General features: G+C 31.7%; 1 protein-coding gene across 1 annotated transcript; it reads right to left on the bottom strand.

The window, feature by feature from the left end:
• Positions 1-5423: 5423 nt before the first annotated feature.
• On the bottom strand, positions 5424-7778 carry LOC116021768 (40S ribosomal protein S11). The gene is made up of 6 exons (XM_031262243.1): positions 7650-7778; positions 7505-7545; positions 7254-7354; positions 6270-6414; positions 6093-6182; positions 5424-5795 (listed from the first exon to the last, which is right to left on the bottom strand). Exons 1-6 carry the CDS (start codon positions 7659-7661, stop codon positions 5705-5707), a joined length of 480 nt encoding a protein of 159 aa, XP_031118103.1. The 5' UTR covers positions 7662-7778; the 3' UTR covers positions 5424-5704.
• Positions 7779-10873: the final 3095 nt, after the last annotated feature.

The raw sequence follows: 10873 nt of genomic DNA, 5'->3' as shown, positions 1-10873 counted from the left end.
GGGTTTTTCCCAAATGTATCCCTCCAGCTAGAAGACTAATTCTCTGTTCCAGAACCATTCACATAGGTGGGGTTTGAACTCCAACCTCATCTTTAAGAGACGAGGTGCTGAACCACCATGACAACCATGAAATCAAATGATGTACTACTTGATAAGGATCTATGCAAATGGGAGCATAAAGCTCTCCTTTTATAGAGGAGTTATATGCTCGGATCCCTTGAAAGCAAATATGGCAATGTGGCCGGGCAACGTTGCTTTAATTTTTAAACATTTTTTTTAATTATATTAGTAACTTAAATTAATAAATATTACTAAAAATTTATTTCTTATGAATATAATTAAATAAAAATATTAATATTTACAGAATCTTAAAAGTTACTTAATATTAAAATGAATAGAATAGTAAAATAAATAATTGAGTTAATTCTATTTTTTGTTCTAAATTTATAGGTTGTTAAATACAAGGGCATTTCGATCTTCAATTATGAATTTTTTCAACAAAATAAATATAAAAAATATAGCGGGTCAACCTATTTTTTATTTTTTATTTAAAAAAAGATGAAAATGTCCTTGTATTTAACTACGTTTCAATGATTTTGTATTTTTGTTGACAAATAACCAAAAATGGTCATACCACAATAATATTAGAACTAAATGAGGATGTTCTAATAAAAAAAAAGAGTAAAAATGAATTGACACATATAAGACCAAAATGAAATTAACTCTAAATAATTTATTAAAATTTATTTAAAAAATAAATTTTTACATAATACTACGTATAAAATTTTTAAAATATCAAAATAAACAGAATAGTAAAATACAAAGGATATTAAAATCTATAGAATATTAAAATTAAAATTTGCAAAATCCTTACATAATAGTAAGATATAAACAAGGTATTTACACAATATCAAAATAATTATGATATTAAAATTTACATAAGCTCACTCAGTTGGCTTAAGGATACTGAGATGGAAACTATTGACGTGGAAACTGACTCCCAGCTACTTTTTAATGCTTTATCTTGTAATTCTTTTCATTCTGCTTTTGGTATTCTAGTTGACGATATTAAAGAATTGGCATCCACGATAAATGATGTCCAATTTGGTTTTGTTAGGCGATCTGCGAATTGTGCCACCCATACTTTTGCTAGAGAGGCCATTTCTGTGTCAGGTTGCGGGGAGTGGCTAGACGCTCCTCCCTCTTTTCTTGTTGATTGTCTTGCTATTGATTTAATGAATTAAGTATTCCTTCTCAAAAAAAAAAAAAAATTACATAAGCTCAAATAAAATAAAATAAAATAACCAAATGGAGTTTGCTTGGTTCCTGTACCTCCCGTCATTCGTAGCTAGAAATGAGTAAAAAGAAGCAACTCTAACTATTCATTTTAAAAATCCACATTGTATAACATATCATGGTTTAGGCTTTAAAAAAAAACATAATGAAATGATAATTAGCAAAGAAAATATCCTTTTGTTTGTTAGGTTTACATGATTACATGTAATTCTGATTTGTCTTTTGCGGAAGAAGTTTGTTAAGGACTAATTAATTCTGAACTAATTCTACAATTATCGTATAACTTAACGAAGAAAAGTTAATTTTTTCCAAAAAATAAATAGTAACAATTTACTTAACAGTTTACCAAAATAGGATAATCGATCTCTCTTTAATTCAACATGAAATGATGTACTACTTGATGAGGATCTATGCAAATGGGAGCATAAAGCTCTCCTTTTATAGAGAGGAGTTATATGCTCCATTGAAAGCAAATATGGCAATGTGGCTGGGCAACTTTGCTTTAATTTTTAACATTTTTAAATTGAGTTAATTCTAATTTTGTCCTAGATTTATAGGTGATAGTTCACATTTTAGTCTTTTTTTATTAGAATATTCACATTTGGTCATAGTATTATTATTGTAATATGACCATTTTTTGTCCTCTGTCAACAAAATCGTTAAAATGACGTTAAATATAAGGACATTTTGATCTTTTGTACAAAGTTGGTTGATTCGCTATATTTTTATTTTTACTTTATTTTTGAAAAACTCCCTATTTGAAGACTGAAATGCCCTTGTATATATGTGAATTTAAATGATTTTGTTGATAAATGACCAAAAATGGTCATGCCACAATAATACAATGACCAAAATGGAATGTTTTGGAAAAAAAAATAACTAAAAGTGGAATGACACCTATAAATCTAGGATAAATTATATTAGTAACTTAAATTAATAAATATTACTAAAAATTTATTTCTTATGAACATATTAAATAAAAATATTAATATTTACAGAATCTTAAAATTTACTTAACATTAAAATGAATAGAATAGTAAAATAAATAAATTATTAAAATTTATTTAAAAATAAATTTTACATAATATAAAAAATTTTAAATATCAAAATAAACAGAATAGTAAAACATAAAGGATATTAAAATTTGGAAAATACTTTCATAATAGTAAGATAAGCAAGGTATTTACAGAATATCAAAATAATTAGGAATTTAGGATATTAATATTTACATAATCTCAAATTAAAATCAAGAAAACCAAATGGAGTTTGCTTGGTTCCTGTACCTAGTCATTCGTAGCTGAAATGAGTAAAAAGAAGCAACTCTAACTATTCATTTTAAAAATGAGTTAATTCCAGCAATGGTCCTCCGACTATGTTGATTTTCCAAAATTAGTCCCCGAATTTTAATTTGGACAATTTATGTCTCTTGACTTTCAAATTCTTTCCAATGTTGGTCCTTTCGTCAAATTTTGGTTAAGTTGAGGTCAAATGAAAGGGTAAAATTGTCCGTTCACCTGTTTAGTGTATTGTTACTCGTATTTCTCCTGTCCTATACGCTGTATATATGAATATAATCTCAGTCAAAGTCTCAATCGAAGCCATATAATCTCAGTCAATGTCTCTTCGACTGATATTATATTCATATATATAGCGTATAAGACATAAGAAATATGAGTATACAAGTGAACGAACAATTTTACCACTTCATTTGAACTCAATTTAACCAAAATTTGATGAAAGGACCAACGTTGGAAAGAATTTGAAAGTCAAGAGACCTAAATTATCCAAATTAAAAGTCGATGACTAATTTTGGAAAATCAACATAGTCAGAGGACCATTGCTGGAATTAACTCTTTTAAAAATCCACATTGTATAACATATCATGGCTTAGGCTTTAAAAAAAAAACAAAAAAAAAACATAATGAAATGATAATTAGCAAAGAAAATATCCTCTTTTTTTTTCTTTTTTTTTTTTTTAAATCAAAAGGCAAATATATCAACCATCAAATCAAACAACTCTGAAAATATCCTTTTGTTTGTTAGGTTTACATAATTACATCTAATTCTGATTTGTCTTTCGCGGAAGAAGTTCGTTACGGAGTAATTAATTCTGAATTTCAAAAAGGCGCGCCATGGCTTCCATTAACGGCTACTACTACATACGCCGCCTTAATCCCACCAGCATTACGACTCCGTTGTACCGTTATAAGTACGCGTCGCCGGCCTCACTCACAACCATCTTCTGCAGTCTCCGTTGTTTATGCGCCGCTTCAATTCTCTGTTCAGTTTCCCCGATCCGCCATTAACGAACAGAGTGGATATATAGCCTTTCTTCTTCTTCACCAACAAACATGGCAGTGGATCACTCTATTTCCACCAACCTCTGCCTCTCTCTACACCCATCTCCGGGAATTTCTCGTTCCCAGCCATGTAAACCGCCGGCTAATTCTGCCCTACCCAATCTCCAACAATTCACCTTTACACTCTTGTCGCCACCAAATCTCTCAAACCCCCCCTCTTACCGTAATCTCTTTCCGATTCCCGCCAAATTCGAAGATTTCTTGGAGGACAAGAATCATCACTGGATAAAGAAGCGGCTAAGTGTAAGCGACGTGAACGATTCGGCCAGGCTGTTGTTGGGCAAGGAGTATGTGAGGAAATACATTCTGGCATTGATGGATGAGGAGAGGGGTGCGGCTTGTCAAAGCACGGGAGGATTGAGAGTGAAAGTGTGGGATTTGGATACTGTTTCGGAACACGAGCTGAGGCTGAAGCAATGGAAGACTGGGAGCTTTCTGCTAACCAACAATTGGATTATGGAGTTTGTGAAGAGAAGGAATTTGCAGGTAGGGGACGCCATTGGGCTGATGTGGGACTCTGAAAAACTAGGCTTCTTCTTCCACAAGTTCAATGCTCAATCTTGAAAAATTAGGGTTCTTCTGCTTACCAGTCTATGGAGTTTGTGAAGAGAATGAATTTGAGTTAGTTGTTATTGCATGTGCAGTGATTAACTGATTGAAATTTTGGGAGGATATATTCTATGTACTTTCCACTTATATGATATGACTTTAGTAAATACGGAGTAGTATTTTTTGTCATTGATTTGCACATTTATTTTGCATGATGAGATGGTTATATATAATGGTTTTGTTTTTTTTTTTTTTAAATAGCTTTATTTTCATTAATTAAACAAGAATTCATCAATCCAACCATTAGTTTACAATTAAAATAATATAATTGAACCTATTAGCAATAAATTTTATACATATAGATAATACTATATGGTTATTTATAAAATTAAAGTTGTTAAAAGTTTACTTACTGGTGTTAAATACAAATCTTGTATCCAAATTACTACTGTTCTTTTTAAAAACACACATAACCAAAATTAATTTGTATCCAAATTACTACTGTTCTTTTTAAAAACACACATATATAACCAAATTTCCACTTTTGAAAAGTAATTTATGGAGTTAGCCAATAGTTATACCATGTTTACTATTCATTGATCAAACTAACTCTTACTTCATTGCATGTTTTAGTAATTTTTAAATTTAATTTTTATGTTTAATAATATTTTTAATCTAATAAAAAGAAGTAATAAATTTAACTTTTTGTGTTCAAAAATATTTTTTTAAGTACTTGGATTTTAGATTTTAAAACTTTTAAATTATTATATAGGTATAAACTAAGGTCTTCCCCAATGATTGATTTTAAGTAAATTTTGAAACAGTGTGTTTTTATCTGTTGGGAGATGTGTTTCAAGCAAATTTTGAAACAGTAAATACGTTTTTATCTATTTGGAGATGTGTTTCTTTGTGGAGTTCTTTCTCCTGCAAATTCAAGTTTGTTGGAGTGGGCCCCACGGGGAAGATTACGCCAGCCTGGGCACCCCACAGGGAAGATTACGCAAGCATGGGCACGTAATTACTGTTTCTTTTTTTTTATAGTTTCTTTTTTGTTTTGTTTTGTTTTTCTTTTTCTTTTTACTCCACCCCATTTTCTCTTTTCTAATCACACTTACAAAAACTCATCACAAACCACATCCAAATTTAGCTATTGAGGAAGGCCTAATGGTAATATAATTAGAAAAAAACATCAATTGATATCGGAGACTAACAGTATCAAATCGAATCAAAACTTTTAATCACTTGATAAAAATTAGCTAGAGTTGTAGCAGTTGTAGATTTTGGTATGGTGCAAAGATATTTCTACAAATCAAACTTAGAAGAACAAGGCCAAGCGCAAATGAAGTCTTAATGTAAACTGAACTGAGTGATTCAAAAACTCGGCTACATCTCAGCATTCAAAAATGTAAACCTGGCGCTACTGAATAGTATGAGTTCAACAGAAAGGAGTCTAATATCATAACTCAGAATAATTTGATGGTAACAGGAAAACCACAAAATCATATCCCAGTAAACGCCTTCTTTCCGCCACCAGCAGAGCCAGCAGGAATCACCTTCAAAACGTTGAACCTCACGGTTTTGGACAGCGGCCTGCCATGGGAACAACACTGTCAAAATGTTTGGCAAAAGAAAAGAACACAAGGGATAACCCTAGCCAAGAGATCCACGCTTGTAACCACAAGGTCACGAGTTCGAATCCTTGCCCTCTAGGTTTGAGCCGGTCAAGCTATGGGTAACCTAAACTGGTTTACTTCCTCGTGGTCCTTTGTCGGCTAGGGTCACAAGACAGGGTTTACTCAAACCCATTGTGAGGTTGCCCTCATCATCCAAAAAAAGAACACTGAGAAAATTAAGGGGAAAAAGAATAGTAATGGTTCTGATATTGACCTGCATTGGCCAATGATAACGTGATCTCCCTCTTTCACACGGAAGCAAGGTGATACGTGAGCAGCAATGTTTGAGTGTCTTTTTTCATACCTACAGCACAAAACACAAATTAGAATTTGTCCAATTCATAACAAAATTAGAAGTTTCAGAACAGGGGAAATGTTGACTAAGTCTTGCCTCTGGTACTTCTTCACAAAGTGAAGGTAGTTCCTACGAACAATGATCGTTCTATTCATTTTAGCACTATGGCATGTCCCAGCAAGGATACGACCTCTGATAGAAACAGTACCAGTGAAGGGGCATTTTTTATCAATATATGTCCCTAAAATCAAGAAACAGAACTTTTTTAGAATCAAGCTTGAACCACATTTGAGATGGAAACACAAATTTTCCACAATTACCTAATCTGTGGTGGGGAATACAAAGAAACACTACACATTTTGGTATGAATGTATGATAAATAGAATGTATTAGACACATCATAACAGTACGATTAGCTAAGCAGCAGAGAGATTAAAGAACAAATCTGTGGAAAGAAAAATTGCTATTGGAGCTGAATCTAATGCAAGATACTGAAGATTCCTTATAGCACACAAAGTATAGAATGAGCATATTAGAGAACCTAGCAGTACATTGCATCACATAAATTGGTCTAATACACGAATATCACATAACTAGTAGCATGTTATGGATATATATTACGGAGTAGAATAAACACTAACTATATATGGAGTATAAAGATAAGGTTTCACACAGCTTTTCCAATGTGCAAAATCACAAATGTTGAACCATCTAATATAAGCAGATAGGGCAATCACATCAATAATTAAAGATCCCAGTAGTTGTCAAGCTTGATATAAGTTGGTCGAATATATATAATCAAATCACTACTTTCATATTTATGGCTTGATATTTGCATTGGAGACCGGATTTATTCCAAACTACACATTTCCCCATATTGCACATAAGCTACCAACTTGCCAACTTGAATCTTAACATATCATCATAAAAACACATTATAGTCAAAAGCAGATACATCAGGGAGAAGAAATAAAATAAAGCTCACTCCATATCCGAAAATAAACCACACTATCAGATATAAAAATAATTTTTTCACAGCCCACTACAAAGAATACCGGGAGGGACAGAATAGATATGAACCTTCAATAGCCTCGCGAGGTGTCTTAAACCCTAGTCCAATGCTCTTCCAGTATCGATTACCTCCCTTACCGGGCCTCTTACCCTTCCCCGTTTTCTTCGAGCTGCAGATTGCAATAAAAACCGAAACTTCAAAATTTTAACCAAAGAGTTTCCAAACCATTCACAGAAACCCACCCCACAAAGCACCTATAAGCATGTAGGTTAAATGAGCATATTATGAGAAAGTTCGTTCGCATAAATCCTATCTATACCTGAGAAAAACTCCCGGCTGCTTCAAGAAAGCCTTCTCAGTCTGCAATACAAACCGAATGTTTGAGATTTCTCTATAAATCAATTCAGATTGCAAGTGCAAATTTGTATACATGAGATAGAGAGAGGATTCAAAGAGATAAGAACCTGCTCCGCCATGATTGTAGACGCCGATGTGTCGCAAGAAGATAAGAGCAAGTTGGATCGGCAGCTAAAAACCCTAGAGGCAGCAAGGGAAGAAGACAGGGTTTCAAAGCATTTTATAGTGCTAGTCTAACGCTAAGGGGTCGTTTGGAAAAATCGTGTTAAAAGATCAGTAGTACGGGTTTTTTTTTTTTTGGGAAATAGTAGTACGGGGTTAAAAGGTCTAGAACATACGAGTTAAGCCCAAATAAAAGTGTTATTTTATTTGTTTTGTAAGATAACGAACATGAATAAATTTTAGAATTTGATTAATAAACAAACTGAATTTGAATATTTGTAACTAAGAGTTTGTGAATAAACTCGTTTGTGTTCACTTAATAATGTTCATGAACATGTTCGTGAACAAACACTTAAGCATACATACACACACATATATAGATTATACAATTATACTATTTTATTAATTTTATTGCAATGCCAGATGCAGAGTTTATATATCTTATGTTTTAAAATTTTATGTTTTTGGCTTGTAACGTGAACAAATAATTTGTGTCTGTGTGTTTTTCTTTGGGAATTGGTATTTTCACTTTGATATTATATGTTACTTCTAGACTTATTTGCATTATTTTTATAGTCGTTGTGTTATTTGTTTGGTTATTGTTCGTAAACATAGACTATTTATTGTTCACGAACGAATTATGATCATAAGCATGTGCATGTGTTTTCTTATTTCACGTCCATGAACGTGTTCATAAACATTAACAAACATGTTTGAACGTGTTCACAAACATTAACGAACACTAATAAACGTTTAACAAGCAAACATGAACATGATTTTCATCGAGTTTAACAAACGAATATGAACACAAACACTCCAAAAATCTTAACAAACAAATACGAACAACCTTTGTTAGTTCATGTTCGGTTCGTTAACAGCCCTAAGCCCAAAGTTCAATCTGTGCTCAATCTATTTGGACCGATTAAGAGTTGGACTTTAATTTTGGTCCATGGGTCGAGACCACTCTGTTCGACTCATTAACTCGTACATTTTAAAAATATATAATATACATGTATTCTTTGATGATCCATGGAATTATCACATTAAAAATTATAAAATTAGTTTTATATGTCTATTAAATTTCAATGCATTTACTATTTAGCTAGCTAATCTCCCCGCTCATTTTCTCTCCAATCACATGCCCTATCCTCTTAATTTTATGGGCCCTACTCATCCTAATTATCTACTCCGTATTAATTTATTCACCATACTATAATTATAATTTCAATTTTTATTATAAATCAAATAAATTTAAATAGTGGAAATTATTGTGATTATATATCCTTTAGCTCGTAGAACTCCCCGATAAAATGGATTACAATATAACAAAGAAAGGGACAAAGTATAAAAGAGAATGGAGACAAAATGCAATAGTAGAAATACTTCATTCAACCAACTGATCAGTACATTACAAGGAGTCAAGGACATATATATATAATTACAATTGTAACGTAAGACAATAATGGAAACATAATGAAAACCTTTACACAATAATGTCTACAATTATTACTATTTATAACACTCCCCCTGGGACATTATTTGTCCACGATCTTGTCTCGTTAAAAACTTGCTAGGAAAATTCTATGGGAAAAACGTAGACAGGAAAAGAGTACACGGTATATGGATAGTATATTTAAATTCATTCATACCTCGTTCAGTCCACACTATAAAATTTAATGGGAAAAACCTAATGAGGAAAGAGTACATGGTATGTATATGTTGCAAAAATACAATTGTTAGTCTTTTAAATCCTAATATTCAAGACTTTAAGTCCAATTCTTCAGGATTGGTTTGAGTAAATGTACTTTCCATCTCCCCTTGAAGATATCAATCTTCAAGTTCTACATGACTTAAAGTAGAGTCATTGTTTCAAAAGAGTGTAGAGATGGGATATGGTACAACCTTCAGGATTATTATTAGAATTTATTATTTTATAAAATAATCTTTTGACTCTTCTGGAGCATACGTGGGTTGAATATTTATATAACTTGTCCACTATCATTTAAATATATCCACTTATAATAGGACAAACTTAATTATTTTCACATAGGGTAGTGGAGGTAAAACAAAACATAACTAGTTGAGATTTAACATAATGAGCGTCAAAACAAAGAGTCAATACCCAAGTGGCTTATGAAAATCACACATTGCTTTATTGCATGAATTTCAAAACCTTTTATAAATCGAAGGTATTGGAAGATATTTTGAACATTTAATTGTTGGACACACTAGGTATTTATTAGTATTTTTTATTGCAAGGACAATGTCAATTCTGATGCAATCATGGAACTTCTGGTTCTACGGGAGTACTCCAATAGCAATGAAGTAATGGACTTCAAGTCCCAAAATTTTCTCATTATCATTTTTGAGTCTAAATGGTCATTTATCTACTTCAATATATTATTGGACAATTGTTAGTGTGATAAGTCAATGGTACTTATCCATATAAAATGTGTCAAAGACATTTTTCCAAAATAGACTAATTGGTGTATAAATTTCCTTTAAGGGAAATACTCGATCTGCAGGTCGGGATAATACTTGGTTTTCTAAGTCCTTTATTTCCAAAATTCGTCTTTAAAACATGAGCTAATATCAGTAAGCTCTTTATGATGCTTATAACACCAACATATGTTGAGATAATAATTTGATTAGTATCCCCTTAATAAGTACATAGTGGTACATATTCATTTTTATTACTTTAGGGGGAAATTACTCAGTTAATTTGCTTTACTATTTCAAGTTAAGTAAAGCCTTTGTGCTTCAACAACAAACATGTTATAATATTTATTTTGAGAATTATAAATCCATCAAGGATTTAAATAAACACATTAGTGTCTAATAACCAATAATTTTAAGGTCATTACTTTTATAAGTTGCATATCTAAAATTGTTATTATTATGCCAATCATGTAGCGGAACTTTAATAATATTCATTATGGGAGAGTATATTTGATTAAAATCAATTTAGGGTTTCTGCGTGAACACTTGGGGCTATAGACTCGCTTTATATCACACCACCTTATCATGCTTGTTTCTCCTTCATACAAACACCATTCGTAACCTACAGGGCTAACACTTCGATGGTGTATAAGAAGAATATATCTATCATCGAGTTGAGCTATATATATATATATATATGACTTAATTGCTTATTTTATACGTTCATCAA

The sequence above is a fragment of the Ipomoea triloba genome, chromosome 6, assembly GCF_003576645.1.
Source record: "Ipomoea triloba cultivar NCNSP0323 chromosome 6, ASM357664v1".
Lineage (NCBI taxonomy): Eukaryota > Viridiplantae > Streptophyta > Magnoliopsida > Solanales > Convolvulaceae > Ipomoea > Ipomoea triloba.
The sequence above is the reverse complement of the archived record's forward strand: the minus strand, read 5'-3'. Positions and strand labels throughout refer to the sequence as shown.